The 27,589-nt window shown below is 36.7% G+C and overlaps 1 protein-coding gene and 1 long non-coding RNA gene across 2 annotated transcripts in view; one reads left to right on the plus strand and one right to left on the minus strand.

Annotated features, from left to right (window-relative positions):
- LOC115428458 (RNA-binding motif, single-stranded-interacting protein 3-like) overlaps window positions 1-10,134 on the minus strand; it is a 527,598-nt gene extending 517,464 nt beyond the window's left edge. The window contains exons 1-2 of the mRNA XM_030147513.1: window positions 9,962-10,134; window positions 6,964-7,143 (exon numbers count right to left, since the gene is read on the minus strand). Of these exons, the coding sequence (XP_030003373.1) occupies window positions 6,964-7,128 (165 nt within the window). The 5' untranslated portion in view covers window positions 7,129-7,143; window positions 9,962-10,134. The remainder of the gene's footprint in view (window positions 1-6,963; window positions 7,144-9,961) is intronic.
- On the plus strand, window positions 1,772-27,589 carry LOC115428459 (uncharacterized). Its single transcript, XR_003936627.1, has 3 exons — window positions 1,772-1,930; window positions 7,179-7,182; window positions 27,572-27,589. It is a non-coding gene; the product is annotated as an uncharacterized LOC115428459 (long non-coding RNA).

Raw genomic sequence — 27,589 nt, forward strand, 5'->3', positions numbered from 1 at the left:
TGGGGGTGGAGGTGGTGTTCAGGATGTCTGTCCATATTTACCTCAACTCGCTGCACTCTCTCCACTCCAGCAACAGTGAGACAAAACTTTCTCTGGTAATTTTTATACATTTTATTATTACAATTTACCATCTCTACCTATGACTGAAGCTTAACATGAAAGGAGAAGACTGTTAACAACAAACTAATAAAATACCTGTCTGTAGTTTAACTGGTGACTACTTTCAGAACTTAGTAGCATTTGCCATAAGTATAAAAAGACAAAAATGTAATTAAAGTAAATAACATCCCAACCTGTCACTCTGCAGCTCAAGCCAAATTGCCAAGCAAGGTGAGAAGCCATCTGTTTTTCCAGTTAAGTTAAAAGTCATGATGAGTGAGAACTCATTAGGCAAACGCTCCAAGAGCAGCTGGACAACAAGTCATCGCAAAGTCAAAAAAGTACCAGTCACTGTATCTGACTTATACAAGTTGATTTCCAAACCTAACAAACATGAAATCATTTCATTTCCTGACTAAATAATGGATTGGTTTAAGCCTTTATCGGGCAAGTGACTATTTTTGGTCATTTCCGTATGCATTATAAGGCAGTGACAGCAACAGTTACAGTGAGTCAACAATCTGAGGTCAAATGTGGTCTACAGGGTCTGTAAGGTCCACCTCTGCATGAACAGTGAGTGAACCTGCTTTGTTAGAATAGATCTTTATTGTCACTGTCACAGGAACAATGAAAATCAGTTTACCAGCTCAGTTCAATTTTGCAGGAAAACAGTGAAAAAGGGACTGTGTAAGAAAAATTAAATCAAATAAAAAATATCACACAGAGTATTAAGAAAAGGTAGGGCTGTGCAAAGGCTTCAGAATAAAATATTAATACACATGTGCTACTAAAGTACTACTAGAACTTCTGAAATGAACAAAATATACAAAAAGAATATACAAAGGCTAACTCTATACTACAGATGAATACAATGAACAGGATATATACAGGTAGTAGTAAGGTTAGGTACCATGAAGTAGTGGTACTATTATTGTTACCTCCGCCAAGTGTAACGACGGAGGTTATGTTTTCATTGGGGTTTGTCTGTTTGTCTGTTAGCAAGATAACTCAAAAAGTTATGGATGGATTTTGAGGAAATTTTCAGGAAATGCTGATACTGGCACAAGGAAGAAATGATTAAATTTTGGTGGAATTTTGCTTCTTCGTCTTTCTGTTAGCAAGATAACTCAAAAAGTTATGAATGGATTTGGATGAAATTTTCAGGAAATGTTGATACTGGCGTGATGATTAAATTTAAATGATTAAATTTTGGTGGTGATTAGGGGGACGGGATGAGAGGGTGGTGGATTTTGATGAAATTTTCAGGAAATGTTGATAATGGCAAAAGGAAAAAATGATTACATTTTGGTGGTGTTGGGGTGGGGGGGGGCTGATCTGCCTTGGCAGAGGTCTGTGCTCTCCGAGTGCTTTTCTACTTGTTTTTAAGTTTGTGGATACTGCTGGAACCTGTAAATTTCCCTATGGGATGAATAAAATATCTATCTATCTATCTATCTATCTATCTATCTATCTATCTATCTAATGCAAGTAAGGATGTTCAAAGGGACAATGTGGATGTTGACAGATGTCTAAATCAGCATTTATGTTGTAATGTTCTAAAAGTGATGTTCTAATGTTCTAAAATACATGTTCCTTTCACCTTACATGTGTTTTCCTTGTATTTTGTTTTTTAATATACTGTATATACTTCTAGGATTTTTTTTTTTTTTTTTGCCACATGGGTAAGGCAAATATGGTAACTTTATTAACCTTGATTTTCCACACAACAATAAAATATTTGACAATGAAAAATTTCTCAAAGGTAATAAATTTCTGTTATGTCCTCCAATAACACACTAGGGTTGAAATTTTGAATTTCAGAGTATTTCTAGTATGAGTGCTACATTTAGTGATCACTGCACAATATCCTCAGTCAGACCACTTTAATATAATTTGCCGCCTCTATTCCTGAAATTTTCTCATTTATTTAATCAGATATAACAGGAATAATCACTTGTACAGCTATTTGACTACATGCCTAAAAGCCCTATTCCCAGTGACATGATTCTGTTGTAAAGAAAGAATATAACACCACGGCGAATCACAGATCAGTCGGTTTTACGTCTTTATAAAAGCGGACAAATCTATTAAAGAGAGAGGTGGTTTTAGAAACAGTGCACTTAAGCACAGGAATAAACACACACTCCAAACACATGATCTTAAAGTAGAGAACAATTATAAAAACTGCAGCATCAGCAAGCTTACTCCTGCACGCGGCCGTAGACTTTGTGCTTACGACTTATTTCTGCTTCCAGTGCAGTTAATGAGTTAAAGGTCAGCAGGCTGTTATGACACCAATTAGTGGAATATATCAAATCAGCAATGTAGCTCATCAGTGGTGGTGGAGGGCTGAGGCTTTATGAGATTTCAACAAAGCTAATTGCACAATAATGAGTGCAAACTGATGCTATCGCAGAGAAAAAAGCCAGTGGCCCAATCCCTCAGGTGGTTCAGAGGTCACGCCCTGCACTTCAGGATCAACATGGGGGTCAGACTGCAGTGAAGAGGCTGAGGTCACAGTGGGTCAGAGAGCGAGGTCAGATTTAAGACCTCATGACCGAGCCTTGAAAGGAAAACGTTGTGTTCTCACAGGTTTCGCATTAGGAGCACGGATCGCATCAACTACACATTTGAACCTTTTCTGCATAATAATTTTGTTGTTTTATTCTGCTGCACAACTTTAGACATACTGATTCAAGAATGAAACATAGCCACCGATTCGAAATGTTTAATGAGGTTCCATGTAGTGTATATTCAGTATATAGTCCTTACTTGTCCACGCATAGAATTACTCACAAAATGTATTTCTATTGCACTTATTCGTATTATTTTTTGTGAACAGGCCAACAAGTGTAGAAACATTTTTGTGTCATTTACATATTCATTGATTTATTAATTGATTTAATATTTACCTCCGCCAAGGAGGTTATGTTTTTGCCAGGGTTTGTTTGTTTGTTTGTCTGTCTGTCTGTTTGTTTGTTTGTCTGTCCGTTGTCTGTGCAACATAACTCAAAAAGTTATGGACAGATTTGGATGAAATTTTCAGGGTTTGTTGGAAATGGGATAAGGAAGAAATGATTAAATTTTGGTGGTGATCGGGGGTGGGGGGGCCCACGGGGGGGGCCACTGATCAGCCTTGGCGGAGGTCTGCGCTCTCCGAGTGCTTCTAGTTATAAGTTTTGTTTTTTTTTTTACTTTCAGTGTTTATATTTGGGTTTTTAACCAACAGTTTGATATTGCAAATAAGAACAGATTGATGAAAATGCTATGTTTGCTACTAATATCACTACAGACTGCTGTACAGATTCAACCTGGTCTCACAGAATTCCATGTAATGTCCGAATTCTGTGAGACCAGTTTGCGATCTGTCAACCTAGTCTCACAGAATGAGCCATGATTATCTGCAAGTACTCTTCTTACTCATGGTTATAACTTCATTACACATTAAGTCATACAATATTTATGTTGACAAGGAAGAAATGTTGAAATTGTTAGCCTATTTAGTCTAAGTTCTGTTCTGTTAAGTGGTGCCAGGCACAACAAACCCTGCCCCTCGCACTCATTGTAGCTTATTTTGGTATTGATCCAGCTGACGTCATCATGTCTATGCGTGTGCTGATGTCAGCATATCAATTGCCTCTATATATGTGCCAAGTTTGAAGTAAATTGAAGCAAAATTTATGTTTTTATAGACATGTGAAATCTCACCCATTAAAAGTAAATGAAAGAAAAAAAAAAGATTGAAAAAATTCATAAAAAATTGGAACTTGGACCTACTTTTCCCAAAATGTAATGAGATCTAGTCTGGGTCACTGGCAATCTATAAACCCAATTTGGTATGAATTAAACCAATAGTTCTGCTGCTCGAATGTTAACAATCAAACAAACAAACCAAACCAAAAACAACACCCCTTGCCTCCCTTTTGGGGGGCGGGGTGATAATAAAACACATATTAAAATATTTGTAAGTATGATACTCTTTCCACTGCACTGCCTCAAAATAACCTTGAACCCTGAAGTCTTAACAGACCTCAACTTTACATGGATCATGTCCCAACCACGAGTACCCGAAGCTTAAAAGCTCACTGCCAGTACTTCATCACAACATCAGGGAATTCTATCTGTCAAAACTGACATTCAGCAGCTGACCTTTAACCTTCACACAACAGCTGACTGGATTGTGCAGAGTCCTTTATACCACAGTGAGCCTGCAGGTCACACTGCACCACCTCGCCTTGGATACTGCATCTATAGAAACAACAGGGCGTACCAGAGGCGAGCACCGTTTAACAAGTCCAGAAACACTGGCCTGATTCCACCGACGACACCTTGATGAATAAACTCTCCAGATTAATCAATGACAAGAGCAGCAGAAGCCAGCGCACCAACCAATTGTTCAGGCCGTGTCATAAGCTCACATACTCACCATGCCACATGGAGTAAATCGCTGTCCACTCATCTGCTAATTAACCAACAAAGAGCACAAATGTGAAAAAATTACACATACACACCCTGCTCCCACTCTCTGTTACACACACACTTAGGTTTAATGACAGGGCTAGTGGCCTTAGTGCCCATTGGAGGATGAAGTTTGCCATTTGGGGACACCCAGTGCAATATAACAGAGCAAATGTTTGATGTTTTCACTGTCAGCTAGTTAGAAAAGCTCTGCTCTCCTAAACTGAAGAAGCCAACGCCTTTATGCCTCATTGCTTCACATTGTGACAACAAAAAACACAGACTGACAAATGTCTGTATTTAACATAAACACTGTGTATTCAAGCTTCTGTGGTAACAATAATCATCATTACATTGTAAGTTATGGACCATGAGGGCCGTAATGCACTGATGCATTGTGCCAAAAGACAACTATCAGTCAAAGTGGGTTTTCAGAGACTTACATTTATTATGACTGTTTTCAAACCAGGCAGTTAGAACCAGCTTTATGACAGTAACTGAAAGATGCTTCAGTCTGTGTACGTAGGTTCTGCTTATACTTAAAGCTGCAGTGTTTGGTCATTTTTAGCATCACTGGGAAAATAAATCCTACTATATAATGCATGTTCTGTGTCCGTCCGTCCAATTGATGTCCCGATGTTGCAGCACAGGAGGGCGTATGTACGGGTTTTCCGCAGCGTTCATAGACCCGATCGCCACCAAACTCGCCAAATGAATAGAAACATTACCTGACAATCTACTCGGCACAATTTTATGTCCATATTCAAATGTTGTGAGGTATGCTGGCCGATTTTAACAGGGTCCCAGCTTACCACAGACCGGGTCCCAGCTCACCACAGACCAGGTCCCAGCTCACCTCGGACCAAGTCCAAGCTCACCACAGACCTTCACGGGCCCAATCGCCACCAAACTCACCAAATGAATAGAAACATTACCTGACTATCTACCAGGCACAATTTTATGTCCGTATTCAAATGTTGTGAGGTATGCTGGGCGATTTTAGCCTCTCATGCTATCATAAAATGGCACCATGGGTACAATGCTGCCAGTAAATAAATAAATAGAATCCTAGTTCTGATCAGTTGATTGACATTATTAGTCAAAACAACTTCTTTGGATTGGAGATGAAGAAAATAATTCCATCCACAGCGAAATAAATATAATACTGAATTACCATGAAACATAAAATAGCAAATTATAGGCGACTGAATTGTTTTAACTAGTGGTGTTAGTTTGATGATGATGACGATGCAACCTGTGAACACTACACTGAAAATGGTGCTTCAAAGTCAATGACAAACAGGTAAATATAGCATAATGTGTAAGAAAAACCTTAAAAAACAGTATCAGAAAATGGAAAAGAATAACAGACAGTGAACGGCATCCAATAAAACAATTAAATCATTTTGCTTTGGCCTTTTATTATTATTTTTTCAGATTTTTTTTTTTTTTTTTTTTTTTTTTGTTTATGTTAGTCTCCTAAAGCCTTTTTCCTTCCCAAGATGAACAGCCTAAAGGGTTTTGAGGATTTATGTTTGCTCAAAGTCTGCTCAAAGCACTCAAAATTGATACAGCAAGCCTTGACAAGCATCCCATTCAGAACTGCCAGTAGCAGTCAGTCCAGTCATCTACTGAATGTTTTCCTATATCTGTTGTGTTTATTCTGCAGCTATCTCTTCACCGCTCTGAGGCCTATAGAGCCTATCAAGCAGATTGACGGAAAGAGGTTCTGGCTCCTGCCAGAGAAGCATGATTGGCGTCTTCGAGATGGAAGAGAGCCAGCGAGGATTTTACTGTCACTCTTGAACGTGCAGAGGGCTCACAGATAGCGAAGGGTTGATATGTTAGAGGAGCAGCACATACACGCACACACACACACACACACACACACACACACACACACACACACACACACACAGAATGCACAAGCAACTGAGCTCTGCATGTAATAATAAGCATTTCTGAATGTGCATCATTGTTGTGGTTTGCAACATGCTGAATAGTTCTCATGGCAACATAACAACACATTACCTACTTCCTTTGAAACCAGTGAAGCCAAAACCCAAAGTATTCACAGTTTCACTTTTTCTTGCCACAACACTAGTGAGCAAACAGGTCCTTCCACCGCACAATAACCTTCTTTATCTGCAATTAACTCCCTGTAACTAGAACGAAAATGCACCTCAGCCAACAATGTAACACGTGAAACAGCTGTGCAACTTTACTTTTCAGCACTCCAAGGGATTAGACAGTGAATGGATTTGGTTCTCTCTATGAGCACGTACAGGACATCTCACCCCCAGAATAGCTCAGCAGACAGGCAGGATCTCATCACTCATCAGACACATGTACAGACACACCCTGACACACACAGCGGCTGCAGATGTGCCACAGTGGGTTTCTTACTTTTTTGTCGTCTTTTTGTCCAGCTGGCTGTGTGTCCTTATTAAGGTTGTCAGATGAAGGTCTGTCGGCGCCATCAGTCTGTCTGTCCTCCACTTCATTCTGCTGATTGGCCCCTGACCGAGGAGAGTGGGGCTCTGGCTGCTGAACGCCACTCTGGACTTCCATCTTCCTCTGCTTTGCCTTGAAGAAGAGGAGGATGTTGAAGGAAGGTGAAGTGTGGTACATTAAAGGCACGGCCTGAACACATTACATTATAGACTAATCTGTGTGTACCACTTTTACAACGAGTTTATTCAAAGTCACTGACAGCATAATAATAATAATAATAATAATAATAATAATAATAATAATAATAAAATAAAGTCAGAAACAAATTTATTTAACAATAAGTATCAGGCATTAGAGTGTAGATATGGTTAGACATATGTGCCTCTAATCTGTATTTTATGTGTTATGTTTAAATGTTTTGTCTGTTTATTTTTCTTTTTTTCACATTCATATTTGAAATAAATACTTCAATCAATCAATCAATGCACACCAAGGCCTTTTGCTACATCATTTTTTTCTTACTTGCAAAATATCTTCAATAAATGTGATTACTACATTATAAAATATAAATCCTGTTGAGATAAACAATGTAATGAAGATCAACATTAGGGTATCTATTTAGCTTTAACCCATAAAGACCCAAACAGCCACTGGTGACCAAAACCATCTACTGATCTAAACTGTTTAGTTCCTGTTAATCCACTAATCCTATCAATACATGTAAATAATAGGCTCTTTGCACAGCTCCACTACTTCCTGAACTTTAGGTAGCTCCTTTATTTTCTGTCTTTCATTATTGGACACACTGATTAATCCAGGTGTGTCTGACCACAGTAGTCACAACAAGTAGTGGCAGAAACACCTGGATTAATTAGTGTGTCCAATAATGAAAGACAGGAAATAAAGGAGTTGCCTTAAGTTCAGGAAGTAGTGGGGCTGTGCATAAAGCCCATTGGTGTAAAATGCAGTTTGTCGTCTTTTCATGGTCATCAGATATGACCCATTTGGACGTTCAGAGGCCCCGTAGTGAACGTGGAAACACCGTCATCTTCTACAACATTGATTCACCAGTAAAACCCATGGAGCTGGATCAATGACAGTGGATGGAGACAGTCGTTTTATGTTCAATTAATAATATAGTTTGTTGAAAAAGTCACTTTTTCATCAGTTTTCTCTGTTTCTGATATAATAAAACATAACTTTAACCCAAGCTTTTATGAACATCTACATGATCAGACAAAATAGGTATAGGAAAATACATGATTTATATTTAACCTGTTAAACCCTGACCATATTTTCAGGGGAAAAACCCCTAAAAAGACATACTCAAAGTAAATGAAGAATTACTTCACAATAATGAGGTTCATATGGATGTTCTTGGTGTCTGTGGACATTTAGAGACCTCACAGAATCTATTCCCATTGTCTAAAATATTGTATCTATTACTATGCCTGAGTAAACTGTACCAAACTAAAAGAGAAATTGGAATTTTTTATCCTCGCCTGTTTTTTTTCGGCTGGATTGACGATGATATGCATAAATTAATTGTTTGTGTCGGAGATTTTTAATAGTGTATATTTCACCCCACAAAGATTAAAAATCATGTTTGAACATTAAAGTTTGCACTAAAATACACTTTTGATGTACTTTTTTTAACATAAGGGTCTAAACTTTGAGCAAAAGTTGAAAAAAACATTCATTGTCCTGATTTATTATATTTTTATAGTAGATGAACATTAATATAATTTTTTTCGACCCGCAGGCGGGCTGATAGGGCTAAAGGGGTTAAATAAATAAATAAATACAGAGGATAATATTCTAATAAATGGTGATAAATCAATTAAGAATGATTAAATTGATAGAAAAATTCAGTTGGGAGCCGCCACAGAAGAGGCATTTGGTCTTTATGGGCTAATATATAGAAATAATTTGCATATTTACTTCAATAGTTTTAGACACTATGCTGAAAGCTGTAGCTCCTTGTAATTATTGTCTTTATTGTTGGTTTTTTTTTTTACTAAAATCTTGCATTTGCATTTTTGTTCCCATGCATGAAGACATGAAGGACTAACTTATAGACTATATCCTGTATTGAACCAACATAATTTTACAGAGAAAATTAAATGAATCCAAATATGTGTAAAATTCACTTTCCTTTGCTGACAGAAAACAGAGCAGTCATAGTGAAAACAGTGCACTTATAAGTGAGTTTTTTAAGCTAAAATTCATCTTTCTTTGGTGGGTCAGAATGTAAGAAAATTAAACGGTTTTGATATTCTCAACCAAAGCAGCAGTGACAAAGTAAAAACAAGTCACTGTCTGAAGGACACATCAAAAACTACCTGTCTGAAGGAGCAGTCTGCTTATGTTTAGCGCCCACTAGCTTCATTCTGTATTCTGGGCCCATCAATAAGTTATGAGGTCAGTTGGTTGCTCTCTGAGATGAGCTGCCTCATAAATACATGCTCTGAATGACATTTAACTAAGCATTTTAACACTGAGACCGCTCACAGAGGCTGGCACCTGAATATCACTGTTTTTTTGTTTGTTTGTTTTTTTGTTTTTTGCAGACGCACCTGTTGGCCTCTGTCAATTAACCCTTAGGACGTGACGTGTGACGTATGACGTAGCACGCACATACCCACGCACTGTCACGTCGGAGGAGAGTAGTTTTTAAGATACTAATTAATTCCAATAGTGTCATTTTAGCATAGTTACATTGTATAGTCGACATTTGTAAATAGCAAAGTTGTCTCTTTTCCTGACTTGGAAATGCGCATTTACCGACGCACGTTAACTTTAGCAGGGATACTGTTAAAAAAAAATGTCATGTGTGCACCGGCTAAAATAAATGAGAGCCACTTTAAAGCCTACTGTCGGTGCTGTCAGGGCTTCTCATGCTTCACCACTGAACATACAATAACCTAAGTATCTAAAGAAGCCGAAATACCTCTGTCACTTCTTGGCTCCTCGTTTTGTCAGAAGCATATCAAGAGGAAGATGCGGTAGTGCAACTTGCTTTACATCTGCTGTTGCCCTGACACGGAAAGCCAAGGCAGCGTGGGGTGCAACAACAGGCAGCCGGTGCATTGAGTTCTATGAGCTGTGGATTCCGACGGAGAGTGGCCGAGGAGGCTGCGCGCGGTGTCACAGCCGCACGAGCCTCTCTGCTGTCACGGCGGGCGTGTCCGCGCGAGCTGTCACCAAACTAACCTTCCTCCTCCTCCTCCCTTCCACTGAGCTTGTGTCAAAAATGGTGCGTTCAGGTGCATCTCAAAAGGTTCCTGCACAGAGAAGACCAAGAGATGCGATCACGCACAAACGGTATCACTTGACTCTTCGTGTAAATTGAACTTTCAACACGTTTTATTTGGCCTATCACACATTGATAAAATAACTCCAGAAAAAAAAAAGATATATAAATCGACCTTTTGATGATTTTTGCCAAATTTCACATTCATTGCTCCAAATTTGGACATCAACGTCCAAACATCACTGTTTTCAAAGCCCTTTTTTCCCCAATTACGTAGACAATTTGAGAAACAGTATAAATTCTAAAGCAAATTAAAAAAAAAAAAAAAGTCAAATGTTTAATCTTATTCAATTTGTATAATCTCTATTTATTCCTCGAGCAATTTTTTTTTACTAAATTTATTAAATTTTTACTACATATTTTTATTTATTTATTTTATTTTATTTTTAATTAATTAATTTATTTATTTATTTTTCTTTCCTAATGTTTTTACTTACATGTATTTCTCTATATAATGTAAAAGATTTTGTGAATTATGGAACTTTCTACCCTTGTTGTTGTATACTATTATGTATATTTACTGTTCAATGTTAATTGTTCAAATACAAAAAAAAAATGGTATCACTTACTGCATTTTAGCATAGATAAGTCACATACATGTGGCGTTCATGCACGATTAACCCTTTCATGCATGAATTATAAGAACCTTAGTCGAGATTTTTTTACCTGAGTTCCTCTTTAGGCATGAAAAAACAATACAATTGAAATGTGTTTCAATCAACAAAAATGTCCACTCAGCTGGACACCATGCCTTTAACCCTTTCATGCATAGTGGTCACTACAGTGGACAGCTATTCTACTGATGTTCTCTTGTATATTCATGGATTTTGTTGTTTTAGTTCCATATCAGCCAACATGCATCATCCCATACACTGCAATTCACCATTACTGTAACCATTACTGTAACTTTGCTGTCCTTGATAAACCTGATCAGCACTAAAATGTTTGAGTATAAATCAAATGCTTGTTATTGTTATTAGACTGCAATTTTTTAAACAAAATATGTTTCTTTTTGCATATTATCTCCATGAAGTGAGTAATGACTAGTATAAGAGTATGTTAAAAATGTGAGAAAACATCAGATTAGCAGCTTTAAAAAGTCTTTATTTCATAGATTTCACAAAGTATATCAGTAAATACACGTTTATTTGCTTCAAAAATTAAACCCATGGTGTGCAGCTCCAACTCCATGAAAAATAGGTTCATAAAAAATTTTCAATCATATTGTTTTTGGTTTTTTTTTTTTTAATGCCTAAAGAAGAATAAAAACACTCTTGTTTAAGGCTCTCATAATTCATGCATGAAAGGGTTAATTTTTGAAGGTAAGAAACCATCATCAGAAAGTGATATGCAGTACAAAAACTATGAAATAAGAACATTTCTAATGCAGCTAATCTGATGTTTTCTCACATTTGAACATACTTTAATACTAGTTATTACTCATTTCATGGAGATGATATGCAAAAAAAAAAAAACAAAAAAAAACTTTTTGATTAAGCAAACTGTTAATTACAGTCTAATAACAGCAAATATTTACACTAAAACACGTTAGTGCAGATCAGGTTTATTAAGAACAGCAAAGTTACCGTAATGGTATGAATGTCAGTGAATGGGATGATGCATAAGTGTCCACTGTGTTGGCTGATATGGAACTAAAACAACAAAACACATGAATATACAAGAGAACAGCTGGAGAATAACTGCCCACTGTAGTGAGCACTATGCATGAAAGGGTTAATCCTAAAATACACGGAAAGAGCATCAGATTACGCACTGATAATGTAGCTTTTCTGGGGTATGTGTTACTATTAAAATATGTATGCTACAGAGAAGCATCATCAACAACAACCATTATTATTATCATTATTATTATTATTATTATTATTATTTAAAAAATACATATACTATAGAGAAGTGTCAACAAGATATTTTAGTAGTCATAGTAGTAGGAGTAGCTGTATGCCTTTTGATATCCATCGAGGAAAAAAAAAGGAAGAGGATGTACTGATCCTTTTTTCCCACGGCATTTGAAAGCAGCACATGCTCTAGTACAGTACAATAGGAGGAGCAGAGCAGCCTGGGTGGAGGTGAAGCCAGGTCGAGTGGAGTAAGTAAGCAATAGGTTTATTACAGCCTTTTCCATGTCTAGTGCAAAAAATTTGGATTATAAAAAGTATTTAGCACATAGATGTGGGATATTAACCAACCAGTAGTTTGTTTTGTTTTTATGTTAACTCATTTTTACTCATTACCTGCTCCTCTCAAACTTTGTTCATATCCTTCTTGGCTTGAACAAAGACCAAACAGCTGCTGATGACCAACAGCATCTACTGATGTAAAATGTTTAATTATCTTAGAACCATTAACCCTGTCAATACATTTAAATAATTCAGGTAAAATGCAGTTTCTCAGTTGTTGAGCAGCATCAGAAATGACTCATGTGGACATTCAGAGGCTATGCAGTGAATGTGGAAACAACATTATCTTTTTTTTTTTTTTTTCTCAAATATTCACCAATAAGACCTATGTAGTCTGACAAATGACAGGAAATGTAGACGTTTTTATGCTCAGTAAATTATATATTTTGATGGAAAAAGTCTCTTTTTCTTTGGTTTTCTCTGTTTTGATATAATAGCCTCTGAGCTTTTAAGAACATCTACAAAGTAAATTAAATATAAGAAAATGCTTGATTTTCACTGAAAATGTGAAATGTAGAGGATAATAAATAATAAATGGTAATAAATAACTTAACCCTTTCATGCATGAATTGTGAGAACCTTAGTCAAGATTTTTTTCTTCAGTGTTTTTATTCCTCCTTAGGCATGAAAAAAACAATGCGATCGAGTTTTTTTTTTTCTATGGAGTTACAAAAATATCCATGCATTTAATTTTTGAAGTAAAGAAAAGTGTTTAAAACCCAATATCAGAAAGTAATATCAAAACAATGAAATAAAAACATTTTTAATGCTGCTAATCTGATGTCTTCTCACATTTTAACATATTCTAATGCTAGTAATTACTCACTTCATGGAGATGATATGCAAAAAAACCTTCTTGTCTAACAAATAACAATTGATTTACACTTAAACATGTTACTGCAGATCAGGTTTATCAAGAACATAAAGTTACAGTAATGGTCTGAATGTCAGTGTTGACTGATATGGAACTAAAACATCAAAACCCATGAATAAACAAGAGAACAGCTGGAGAAGAACTGTCCACTGTAGTGACCTATGCATGAAAGGGTTAATAAAGGCAGAGGAAAGAAGTATTTGGGGGAAATTAGTTCTAGTGTCTTGATCTGATTTTAACTGATCCCCCAGGTTGTAAACCACTAACACAGAAATTGCTGGGAAATGAGAACTAAACCTAAGTGATGGCCACAAGGTGGCAACATAAACTTAATAAACACTAAGTAGAATGAGGCCTATTTGAGCTAATGCTGTGTAAAAGCTAATGCAGTGATGTGGGACTGCTCTCAGCCTGAAGTGGGAGAGGGTGTGTGGGTTTCAACACAGATAAAATGACACTCCAGCCATTCAGTGTTGGTTTCATATGTGTGTCATTTACATTGTTTCTGGTCTTTGGTCTTTAAGATCTGTGTGCAGTGTTTACTCTATAGAAGCCGTCTGCTATAACATGAGGCTTCATACGGCTGTTGGCCCACATCTTAATCTCCTCCCTGTCGGGCCTCAACTCAGGAGCCATACTGGTGCAACATCTCATCCAAGCAGACGGGAATGCACCCAAACGCACAACTGCTCCGACAGGCGGGCCCTCGTCTGTTGTAACAGGGCTAGAAGTGCCAGAGAAGGCAGACAGCGAGGCAGGTGGACGGGCAGGCGAACAGGGTGCGGCTCTGAGCGGAACAGGAGCCCGGGCCCGGTACACTTGGGCCCCTCAGCGTTTCTAGGCAGGCATGTGTCCTCTGTGTAAGCCAGCAGGGACACAGTCAAGCATGTCAGTGGCCCCAGCCGGTACAAGCAGATGTTTTCTGGGTATTGTTGTTCCGCCTCCCTAGTAATTGTTTTCCTTCAGGGCCAGCCAGTGGGACAAGGTGCCAGGTTGTGTTGTGGGAAGGAGTTACAGAGAGATGGAAAGACAGAGTGTATTATCCATGAGCAATGGTTTTGGAGGCTGCTCTGGGTAGACTGTCCAGATTTTTCCCTGCTCTCCCTGTGGCATGAGCAGCAGTGTAAATGGAAATGCCGGAGGATTGCATTTGAGAGGGGACAAGGACGAGTTAAGTGTGTGCACGAATTAAAGTATTATGAAAAAAGAAGGAAAATAAAAAGAATGGACGCCTGCATTTGAGGTATACTAAGAAAGGGACAGATGATGCAATATTATTTGTTGTTGTTGCTCCTTCCTTTAACCCATAAAGACCCAGTGCTACTTCTGTGGCAGATCCCAAATGAGTTTTTCTCTATATGTAACCTTTCTTAAGTGATTTATCACCATTTATTATAATATTATCCTCTGTATTTTGCATTTTTCACTGTAAATCAGGTATTTTCCTATATTTGATTTCCTGTATTCAGTTTAGACCTTCATGAAAATTCAGTTAATTCAAAGGTTATTATATCAAAACAGAGAAAACGGAAGAAAATATATCATTAACTGAACATAAACACAGTATCTCCGTCCACTGTCATTGATCCGACTCCATGGGTTTTACTGGTGAATCAGTGTTGTAGAAGTGTAAGGCAAACCAAATCCCACAGAACCTGACAAAACAACAGCATTTAAAATATGGAATGCAAAGAACAAAATATGGAGAAAAATATGCACTAATGTGATGTTGTCAGTTAGAGCATATTCATTAATTTAACTTTGTTTAACCCATACAGACCCAGTCCTACTTTTCTGGCAGTTTCCAAATATATTTTTCTCTCTATTTTAACCTTTCTTAAGCAATTTATCACCATTTATTCAATACTGTCCTCTGTATTTTGCTTTTTTCAGTGAAAATCAGGTATTTTCTTATATTTAATTCACTGATCATGTAGATGTTCATAAAAAATTTAAGCTGAGGGTTATTCTATCAAAAACAGAGAGAACTGAAGAAAAAGTCACTTTTTTTGGCAAAATCTACTATTAACTAAACATAAAACCAGTGTTTCCATCCGCTGTCCTTGATCCAGCTCCATGGGTTTTATAGGTGAATTAATGCTGTAGAAGATGACAGTGTTTCCACGGTAACTACGGAGCCTCTAAATATCCAAATGGGTCATATCTGATGGCCATGAAAAGATGACAAACTCTATTTTACACCAATTATTTACATGTATTGATAGGATTAGTGGATCAGCAGATATTAAACTTTGTATATCAGTAGATGGTTTTGGTCACCGGTGGAGGTTTGGGTCTTTATGGGTTAAATTATACACAGAAATTTGGTATCAAAATCCAATGTATTGCATTTTCTCCTTGGCTTTTGAAACCATGTGAGATGTTTGAATGTATTATTTTTATTCTATTGTTTTATTTGATACTAGTTTATTGTTCTTCTTCTTATTATTATTACTTTTTAATTGTACAGCGTTTTATGTTTTTAATTTCTTCTTGTATTTCATTCTTTTATTTAGGTTTTATTTATTCTCTGTGCAGCACTTTTTTGTACAGTTGTTCTATGTCTTTTAATCTATTCTTGTATTTTACTCTTTTGTTTTGGTTTTTATTTATTCTTCTTTACAGCACTTTGGTCCACTGTGGTTGTTTTAAAGTGCTTTACAAATAAAGTTGGATTGGATAAAACTATAGAATTCTTGCTGTCCACTCAGTATAGCAGCAACTATTATGAGCAAATATAAACCAGTAATGGATCAAAACTCTAATAAATAAGTTGAATACTATATATTTGCTCATATTTCATTAATATAAATCTATATAGAATATATTCATGACCTTGATAGGTTTGTTTGTGTCTTAGCCTCACTAAAACACCCTGTTTTTGTTTATTTTCAGTATGGATAGTCAGTTTACCCTCCCAGACATTTAACAGTTTCTTACATTACTACAAACAGCTAATGCGTTCCAACTGTGTTTGACTCCGAGTGTTATCCTGTGATCCCATGTTGAAAATGCCCGCCTCAATTAACACAGTGAACTTCAGAGACCTTATTACAGGGTTACCACTTCTACATCCATGTGTGGAGCAGGAGCAGAAAACACCCACTAGGGGGCACTTTGAGACTTTGGATTGAAGGCATGGAGCAAGAGAGACACTTGAGGAGAGTCAACTGTTAAATAGTTAGAAGTTTGTGGAGAACATTTTGTTTACTTCAGGCAAAAATTAATTATTACATCGCTAAACATGTTTGTTTTGTGTTGTGCAGCATCAAAATCGATGGAATTGAGTGATTGTGGTTTAGTATTCAGAAACTATTTGGAGGTTTTCTTCAATGCATGCTTAAATCCAACATGCAGGATGTATTTTTGTGACATTACAAAGTGTGAAAAAGAACTTAAATGCTTTTCAGTATAAAATATAACAACTTAAAGGAAGGATCTTGAGGAATGGTGAAGCTTGTTTTTTTTTTTTTTTTTTTTTTAATCTATTTCAATGCTATGCCATACTCCTGGGAAGCTGCAGCCTTCACTAAAAGCCAGTGTCAAGATGTTCAGCTTTTTACAGACTGACGCAAGATGTAAGTAATTTGGTCCAATCATGTTTTCATTTTTTTATATATAAATATATAATTGTAGGTGTTAAGAGCGCTGCTAAGAGCATGTGGGGAAGACAGACAGAAAAAGATTCAGCCATGGAATCTGCTGTTCACACGCAGAGCATTGGATGAAGCCTGTATTTCATAATCTGTTTTTCCTGCCAATACACGCAGGTGAAAATAGAACCAATGTCACATCTGCCTTTTCACTATTTTTGATGCTGTTTGACATTTGTGCGAGCCCACCCTTGAACACTCGTCCATGTCACAGTGTTTTAAAGTGTTTGCTCTTTGTTTATGAGCCTTAGCCTGAGTGCATCTATTGTTCCTGTTTGTTTGGTGTTTTGTTCACCACAGTCAATTAAAAGGAAATGGAGTCAGAGGCTCCCTGTCTGCAGGGTCACACGGCAGCCTGTGAGGTTGTGGCGGTTACCAGCACGTCTCGCCGTATGCTTGCACGACGAGGCACAACAGTCCAGCCTGATTATAGAGTTGCACCTTAGGCCCCCGTATTTCTCACACCCAGGATGAAGGAGTGACAGCATCTGTGGGATAAGCCTGTGTTGGATGAGAAGGATTTACACAGGAGAAAGTGGGTAGCATACCTGAGCAGGAACAGAAAAGAAGGGAAAGTTGGCTCAGGTTGTTAATTCATGCTTTTGAAACTGAAAATTATTTGTCACACTGTAAAAAAAAAAAAAAATCCTGTTGTTTTTACAGAAAAAAACTGGCAGCTGTGGTTACCAGAACAATACTGTAAAAACACATCCAACTGTAAAGATATTTATGGAATAACATGTGGATTTGACATTTTAAACATGTATATTTAACATTAGATTTAAATAGTAAATGGACTGCACATTTTCTACACCTTCATGGTTTCCAAAGCACTTTCCAAATCCATCAGGTCCATCTGGGAGCAATTCAGGGTTCAGTGTCTTCCATGGACACTTTGACATATGGACAGTCGGAGCCAGGATTCGAACCGCCAACCCTTTGGTTATAGGATGAGCCGCTCTAACAACTCTACCAACCCATTAATGTACAAGTTTAAAATGTTAAATTGTTAAATGTTTACTTTTTATAACTTTTTTGTTAACAAAAAAAAACAAAACAAAACAAAACAAAAAAAAAACAAAGCAAATGGGCCGTTATTTCAACATTATGGTCTTACAATTTAAACGGCACCACATTGTACTTCAATTTACAGTGTTATTTTCTAAAAAAAATAGAAATATGTAATTTCTACATCCAAATCTGGTTTTGTTCACATACTCTTCCTGTAAAAACTACAGCTATATTTGATTTAATTGTTGACTCAAAAATTTTTTCAAATAAACAACTTTGCATTGTATTGTCACTTACAGTTTTTTTATGTTGCAATTTTACAACCTTTTGGTGTTAATTCCACAGTCATTTTTTACAGTGTATTTTAGATCAGGTTCATCCAAGTTTAATGATGCTCTTTAAAGAAAGTCACACCTACTTTTATTTCTGAAGTCTATGTTTTATTTACATATTGTTCTGGCCTGCGTGCACCTGCATTCCTGCTCCTCGACACTGAATCATACCTGTCAAAATCACATCACTCATGACTCAAACCCCACCCACTGTTGTTATGATTGACAGCTCCGGCAAAGTTCAAACACCACGCTCCGTATCATCACCAAAATAGCAGCTGCTGCCTCATGAGAGAAGAAACACCTCTGAGTCACAGAACAGGACCTCGAAAAATCTTAGTCACACGGTAATTTTTTTTGTTTTGTTTTTTTGTTATTGTTTACCGGTCATTAGTAAAAATCAGACGGGGCAGCTTAGGTCTCTTGGAATCAGAAGGCATATAAATACAGAAGTGACTCTATATTAACAAAAAAACAAACAAACAAAAAAAGGGACTGGTTTTGTTAAATTAAATTCTCATAATCCACACATTTCTTCATTAAAAAAAACCCTCCAAATTCTTCTTTTCAAATGCAACATTCATTTTCAGGACAAAAGCCCAATGTGTTCCAAGAGTAGTGGTGCTGCTAAAACTAGCAAGAGGACAAAAGAACTGCGCCTGCTGATATACCATGTGTCAACTGCCCTGTTTGTGTGCGAGTAAGCACGCATTGCATGTGTGCATGTGTGCATGTAAAAAGTGCGTGTGCGTGTGTGCGTGTGCATGTGTGTGGGTGCCAATGAGCAAGCACATGCATACATTTGTGTGAGCCACAGTGTGCATAGAGGTGGCATTTTTTTTAAGTGTTTCCATGTGTGAACTGTTTTACTCCAACAGAAAATACTGTGAATGGGATTTTATTTATTTCAATTTAAAAAATCAGGTGACGGATGCATCAAGTGAGCATAATCTGAACAAAAACTACACTCTTTCTATATATATATATATTTAATTTGCAGCAAAAAAAGTTTTCCCTCTTCCTTTTATATAATCAGCCCTGAATTTATTTCCTTTAATTTTTCTACTTGTTTTGTATCAGTCTATTATCACAGCAACTGCACATGTCTAAATCCAGTTAACCACAACGACTGCATGTGTGTGTAAGCTATGTTACTTCATGTAAAACTGCATGCCCAAGTGTTACTTTGTGTGTGTTGATGTTTCCAAGCTGGGTTGAATCATTAGGAAGTGATTCTCTCTAACAAGGGCTAAGGAGCTGTCAGGAGACATTCACAGGCAGGTTTCGCCATGGAGAGTGTGAGGAGTCTTATCAGGGTCTTAGCTGTTTTGCTGCGCCTGTTTATAAAGAGCCTGCTTTATTTGGAGTGAATGCATTCTAGCAAGGTCTCTACTGTTGCTGTGCGTTGATTAAAAGTGTTTTCACGATTACCCGTAGTGAGTCTATTCCAGCTTAACAGGGTTACTAGCAGTTTTAATGAAGGGGAATAATCATTACATGTGAAAGGGGTTTGTTGGGGTCTTGTGCTGTCTTTCTGTGTCTGCTTGTTGTGAGTGTGACGGGGATCTTTGCCTTCGCCGGGTTAAGATTTGATTTCCACTCGTACGCTAGTTTGCTTTGTTTTCTGACAGGTTTTTTTTTATTTTGTTCAAAAAGACAAAAAAAACAAGAAGAACAAAAAAAAGCAGAGTTCTGTTACAATGTTCCTCTTCTTTATTGTTATGTCATTATTTTCCAGATTCACAATAGCACTTCACTCCTTGGCAAAATATCTTCACTATTAAATCTGTACAAAATTGTGCAAACTGTGATGGAAGTCATATATCGTTATTTTTGTCTCTTTCTGTTTGGGTGTTCTGCGTCTCCCTTCCTCTTCTTCAGTTACTGTTGCCTGCTCGCTAATGTGGCTTTTTTGCTCTGCTCCTTTTGTTGGCTGTGGTCAGCTTTTGCATTTGCTGGTGTGAGTGAATTTCTCACAGCTTCTCGTGAATGTGTTTTTTGAAAGTCCTATTCAACATTTGGTGCAACTATAATCGGCACTAAGCCACTACGCTCATGCAGACGTGTCTGTGGATTCACACATTCAGGCCTTCAGAAGTGTTGTGCCATCTCCTTTTAATTTTTTTTTAAGTCCAAGTAGCCACTAAAGAATTTTTAAGTTGATTAAAAGAATTTTGAGAGAACATGATAGAACACTTATAGTGAAAAACAGACAGATATCTTCCCTCGTAATAAAAGCAGTGCTAAATTAGATAGAAAATCCTGCTTTTATTTTGAGTTAGACTACATTTTTTGGGAAATATTGCATAAAAGATAATTGTAAACAATGATAAAATAACTGCTAGAAATAACAATGGTGAAAAGTGTGAGTACTAGTTGCATTAGCATCCAATACACCCAACAAAACTACAAATTAAAAGCTTTTAATGTCACTTTTTATCAGCTCTTTTAAACATACTATACATTGTTTACTTCTGCAAGAACCTTTCACTTGCAGAATCCACAGAATAAATGTCTGTGGATTCATACATTCAGGCCTTCAGAAGTGTTGTGCCATCTCTTTTTATTCTATTTTTTTTAAGTCCAAGTAGCTACTAAAGAATTTTTAAGTTGATTAAAAGAATTCTGAAAGAACATGATTGAACATTTATAGTGAAAAATAGAAAGATGTCTTCCCTTATAATAAAAGTAGAGCAAATCCTGCTTTTATTTTGAGTTAGGCTACATTTTTTGGGAAATATTGCATAAAAAATAATTAGTAAACAATGATAAAATAACTGGTAGTAAAAAAAATGGTGAAAAAAGTGCATATTAGTTGCATTAACATCCAATACACCCAACAAAACCACAGAACAAAAGTTTTTAATTTCACTTTTTGTCAGTTCTTTTCAACATACTACACATTGTATGCTTTTTCACTCTAATTACATATATTACACATTTGGTAATTAATATAGAAGCATGTTTTTGCAGTATTAACGTTCCCTTTTATCACCAACCCACCAATCATACTTTCACTTCTCTCTTTTCTCCTAAAGAACCTGTCTGTTATTTTATATTTATAATCGTTCAGCCATGAGCTTTAGCTATTTATGTGTGCGTGCCTCTGTCTCTGGGCACATGATGTACATCTGTTATCAAATCAAACCATAACATATTTTGCTCTGTAGCAGAAAATTACATTTTCACACAACGGTGCGTCTTTGATTAATATATTGTAACATTTGACTCTTGGTTCTGTCATTCTCTGATGGGGCCAATAGATAATAAATGGATGACTTGTGATGCTATAATGAAGTGACTGTCTTGTTATTGACAGGGGAACCTCTGTCGATGTTTTAGTGCAAAAAATAGAGCCTCCAACAGAGACCCTCCGGTGCACAGATTATTACACTGGCCGTTAAAATGAGCTAATGTTCTGCTGCCAGTGCTCCTCTCCAAAGGGATGTGAGCTGAATTCCCCTTTCACAGCTGTAAAACAGAGGTGTAAATTGAAGCCAAAAACATAAAAAATATATCTCCAATTCAAGAACAAGCAACAGCATTTTTTTTATCATTAAAATATGGGATATCCTCATGTTCCAGTGTGTATTATCTTAATGAGCTTTTTGTTTCGCACATGCTTTTTATTGGTCTTATATCATAAAGCATACTTCTGCAAAACTTTAGCTCACTTTTAGGTTTCTGGTGAATGTTTACTGATGCTTTTAGTTTAATTTCTTTAATAATTTTAGCCGGTGTGATGTATCTGGCCTAGGTGAGGACTTTTAATGAGCAAAAAAAACGAAACTCTGTGTATCATTTATTATCTTTTTTTTTTTTTTTTTTTTTTTTTTTTTTTTTCACCCTCGGAGTCCTAAGGTGCCATCACTTTCCCAAGGTACTTATTAGCAATGACAGGGGATGTTTGATTTGACTGGAGTGTGACAGGTGTAAATTTCACACACAATTCTACTCCTCACATTAATCCAATTAATTCTGAACATGTTCTCCAGGCTTGCGTTCTGCCAGCCAAACAGATTCATGGACGCTTTGAGTTGTTGGTTTTATTTCCGCACAAATGTTTTTTCTTTCTTTCTCTTTTTTTTGTTTTACATTCTGTTACAAAACCCATAAAGCAGTGGTTCCCAACCTTATTTTGGCTTGCAATCCCATTTTAACATCGCAAATTTCTGGCGACCACTAACATTCAAAACAAAGATATTTTTTTGCTAAAATGAATTTGTTTTTGCTCATGTAATAGTTTGCTATACTATGTTGCAAATAAAAGTTAATTTTAGACAACATTTAGGCTATATCATGTATTATATACATACATATACTCTGTTTGGTTTGGTTTTCTGACTGCAACTTTGTCCGGGCAGGTTGAAGCATAGTAACACATAAGGTCACATGATCAGGTCAAACAAGATATGTCCTCTCAGATATTATGTCCTGCATTTTATTTGAACTTAATTTTCATTAGGAAAAGTGTGTGGTGTTTTAATTATAATGAAATATATACTGAATCCTTAAAAAAAAATAAATTATCAGTCTTTTTTTTAAATTATTTTTTATCAATTACTAGAAATTTCAGGTGACCCCATTTGAATTCCAAGCGACCCCACGTGGCTCATGACCCCAAGGTTGAAAAACACTGACATAAAGTGTGTGTATTCCCATGATAAAGTTCCAAACGTGGAAATTATCAACGAAAAATGTCAGAAAATGAATTTAACAAAGTCGAGGGGATAATGTTATTGTGATAGGTTAGGGAAAAAAAAAAGCACTTCACCAACATGAAGGCATCTTCGGGGTTGGGGAGTTGGGGGTTAGGGGGATAATAGTGAAAAAATATTCCACTTTGAGAATGTGCAAGATCTCATGCAGTTGCCTCTCTCTCACTCTCTATCCCTCCTCTCTGTTGGCGCTAAATCACACGTTAGTACAGCCAGTGGATGTGTTGACAGTTTTACAAACAGAAATGTAAAACGCCATACTCAGGGGGGTCTAAGAGATAAGGGGGAGCTGAGCAGGGCAGGAAACAGAACAAACATGGCCCAGAGAAGCAGAGAATGCCATGTTAAAACACCTCGGCTGGGTTATTTTAATTACATAGGGTATGACATTCAATCTGCAACCACACACAGCGTCAGCATAAAGTATAGGAAGTTCTTCTGTTGCTTAAAACCACAGGGATTCCCTATAGCTTGTCGGCTTTACAGAACAAAATAACACACATGTAAGAAGGTAAAACTATTTGAGTCATTAGTATTTTGTGATTTTTCCTGAGCGAATCCTGAATCAAACTTGAACTTTCCCCAAATACATCTGTCAGTTAACTTAGCATGCTTTCATCACCTGCCAAATGTAACTTTTCTTACAATGGTTCCCTGCTGCCTTGAGCGTACTTCCACTAAGTATGGCCAGCAGAAGTGAGAGACATTCCCAATAGATTGTCTTAGCCAGCTGTGCAGAGAAAGAGGAGGTGTAGGAACATATAGACACAACCAGAGAGTGGCCTCAGGGGGGAATGAGGGGGGCCCCCGGGAGCCCACCGAGAGAGGGACCAGGGACCCCAGAACATGTCCTCCCACAGACGGACTGTGTCAGAGATGATGTCAGGGACAAACGTTCCCTCCTGTTTTTTTTATTCGCACCCTTTTGCATAAAGAACTGATAAATGCAGCAGTGTATCTTCAGCTTAAATATCCTTCATTATTAGGCCTCAGATAAATCATGCAGTCTTCCAATTTTTTTTTTTTTTTTTTTTTTCTCAGTTTAACCCTTTCATGCATAGTGGTCAATTCAGTGGACAGTTATTCTACAGCTGTTTTCTTGTATATTTATGGGTTTTGTTGTTTTCGTTGCACATCAGCTAACACAGTTGACACTTATGCACCATCCCATACACTGCAATTCATACCATTACTGTCTTTTTGCATATTATCTACATGAAGTTAGCAATAACTAGTATTAGAGTATGTTAAAATGTGAGAAAACATCACATTAGCTGCATGAAAAATGTTTTTATTACATAGTTTTCACACAGTATCTCATTTTCTGATGAGTTTTAAATACATGTTTTTTTTTGCTTCAAAAATTAAATGCATGGTGTCCAGCTGTGTGAACGTTTTTGTAACTTCATGACAAATAAGTTCATAAAAAAAAATTTCAGTCACATTGTTTTTTTTCTTCTTTTTTTTTTTATGCCTTAAGAAGAATTTAAAAAACTCAGGGAAAAAAAATCTCAACTAAGGTTCTCAGAATTCATGCATGAAAGGGTTAATGTTTTCTTGCAGTGCCTTTGCATTTCATTTTTAATTCTCTGTTTATACTCAGTTGGTGTTTTTTTGTATTTATTTTGAATTCATTTGTTACAAAAAATAGCAGTATGGCAAGTTTTAATTTAACCCTCCAGTATCCTGTCCAGCAAAGCCCTTACTAAGCACCAGGTGTGCCTTTTTGGTACACTTGTGGAATAATGTCAAAAAAATTTGCATACAGTTTGTTTTTAATTCTTTTACACTTTATTCTGTTTCATCAACTTGAGCCGTAAATAAAAATACCAAATACTCAATAATTACACTTTTTAACCCTTGAAATGCCATATTTGTAATGTAAACAAACCATTTTTTTGGATGCAAAAAAAAACAAAAAATCAATTTTTTTTCAATATGCTTCATAAAAAGTGGACCACATATTATTTGATTTTTGCAGCCTGGCATAAGTCACTGATTAACAGCAACATTGGTTAATTTGCATTATTATTTTTGGCACTAGGTCAAATGTTCAAAAATACTAGCATCTGTCACCAAGTGTGAGTAAAATGCACACCTATAAATAAAACTATTAAATATTATATATTGATTTATTTTTCTGCTCTCATTTGATTTTATTTTTGTAAATCAAGGTCAGCCCTAACCATACATAACAAATGGAAGAAATAGTGCGTTTTAGGCACACTTCAGAGACAGATGCTAGTCTTGTAATTTTCTTTTGTTTACAATGTGCAAATTTTAGTTGGTGGCCAGACTTTTAAAGATCATACAAAAACGAACAACTTTTGAATCCTAACCTTATTTAAATTGTGAAAAATAATATGAAGTTTTATAAAATGAAGTGCAGGTTAAAAAAAAAAGGAAAGTAAGTGTGAAATGTTAAGATGATAGTGATTAGGAGAAAAATAATATGTATGATCTGATATTTAAGCATCTGATTTAAGTTGAGAATGGATTTGAGCGTATGTTTATATACTATTGAGGAGGGGTGAGTGTGTATGTGGCTGAATGCAGGGCTTTTTATCAGACGGGGTAAGGTTGGCTTGAAGACAGCGCTTGGTCCCAACTGGTCCCAGTGCTGGTAGGACACAGGCCTAGTCTCCCTGAAAGGCATCATTAGAAAGTGACAAAACTGCCAGGGGCAAAACTGGCCCCGCACAATGATCAATTCGGCAGACAGGATTGAATCGTAAGGGGGGAGGGTGGGCTTTAAAGAAGGAGGATTGGAAGGAGTTGGTATAGTACAAGACCCCCTGCTGCTTTAATTACCAATGTGTGCGTCTCCCTATTAACAGCGCACCTATGGTCCAGTGGCCGGCACAAAGCTGGAGAGGAGAAAGAACGTTCGGTAGAGAGGCAGGGAAACAGAAATGCAGAGACACACAAACCGAGGTGCTCATTAGCGAATGGTAATCAGTGGTCGAGAGGTTGGGCACTCACCTCACAAAACGCCACATGTCAATTTGTCCCCTTCCATTCATGAGCCCACTCTCATTTTACCCCGCTCCCTCATGTTCCCTTGTTGAGGAGAATTGGATGGAGGGCCGTGGGGGGAAACACTCGAAGGGAAACGTAAACACAGGCCTGGAGTAGGACTTGTACCTCATTGACCACCGAGGACCACACATTTGTTTCATCCTTTAAGTCCATACATACACTACAGTGTGTCTGAGTACAACCGTGTTCTTCTCCGTGCACTATTTTTGCAAAAATGTGGCACATATCTCGATGTGGTGTAATGTACAAAATACAAACCAAACATTTTCGCTGTCTATATTTACGAGCAGTTTTGCCCTCTATCTATCTAAACTCAATCTGAGTCAGTCTGACTTTACACCTCCTGTACCTGCTTTTTAAAGTTGTCAAATAACATCATATGTTGTGTAGTAACAGTACTATACAGTAAAAATACATCTGTGATTTATTTGGATAACATGCCAGGTTTTCTTCTCTACTAAAACTTCTGAAAAGCGAACCACACATTAGTTGCAATCATGCAAGAAATATCTCATCAGACACCAACAGTTCTGTTTATTAGAGTAGAGGTTTTTTTTATTTTTTATTTGACATATTGACTAAATAAAATGTACAGTATTGTAAAAAAGCATAGCATGTAACATTTCCTTTTTTAAAACTTCAAAAAATGACTGGACTGTTGAAATGTATTTTGTTGCTGTGTTAACCCTTTATTGGGCAAGTGACTATTTTTTTTTTACATTGAGGACAGTGAGTCAACAATCTCAGGTCCAATGTGGTCTCCAGGGTCTGTAAGGTCCACCTCTGTATGAACAGTGAGTGTACCTGCTTTGTTAGGTACCATGAAGTAATGGTACTAATGTAAAGAATGGTGTTCAAAGGGGTAATGTGGATGTGGACAGGGGTCTGGATCAGCACTGATGTTGGTCTAAGGTTCTAAAATACATGTTCCTTTCACATTAAATGTAATTTTCTGCTTTTTTTTTTTTTTTAAACTTCTTGGATTTTTTTTTTTTTTTGCCACTTCCGGGTAAGGAACCAAATATGGTAACTTCACTGACCTTGAATTTTTACATAACAATAAAGATTTTTGAAAAATTTCACAAAAGTAATAAAGTCTAGTTAGATCCTCCAATAACACATTAAGACTTAGATATAGACAGATTTTATCGTCATTCAGATATACAGCGTATACAGAACGAAATGTCGTTCCATTTTCTCACTACAGTATCAATATAACAGAATAAAAATATAGAATATAGACAGTAAAAATGTAAAATATGTACACAGTGGAATATAGGCTGTGCAAAAGGCAAAAACAGTGCAAATTACAGTGCAAAATGTAATAAAATACAGATTAAAAGTGTAAATTGTGCAATAGTATGAGTACAGACTATGAATTTATTAAGTTTGAAATTTTGAATTTCAGAGTATTTCTATGAGTGCCCTATAAGGGGTTAA

Source organism: Sphaeramia orbicularis, chromosome 11, assembly GCF_902148855.1.
Source record: "Sphaeramia orbicularis chromosome 11, fSphaOr1.1, whole genome shotgun sequence".
Lineage (NCBI taxonomy): Eukaryota > Metazoa > Chordata > Actinopteri > Kurtiformes > Apogonidae > Sphaeramia > Sphaeramia orbicularis.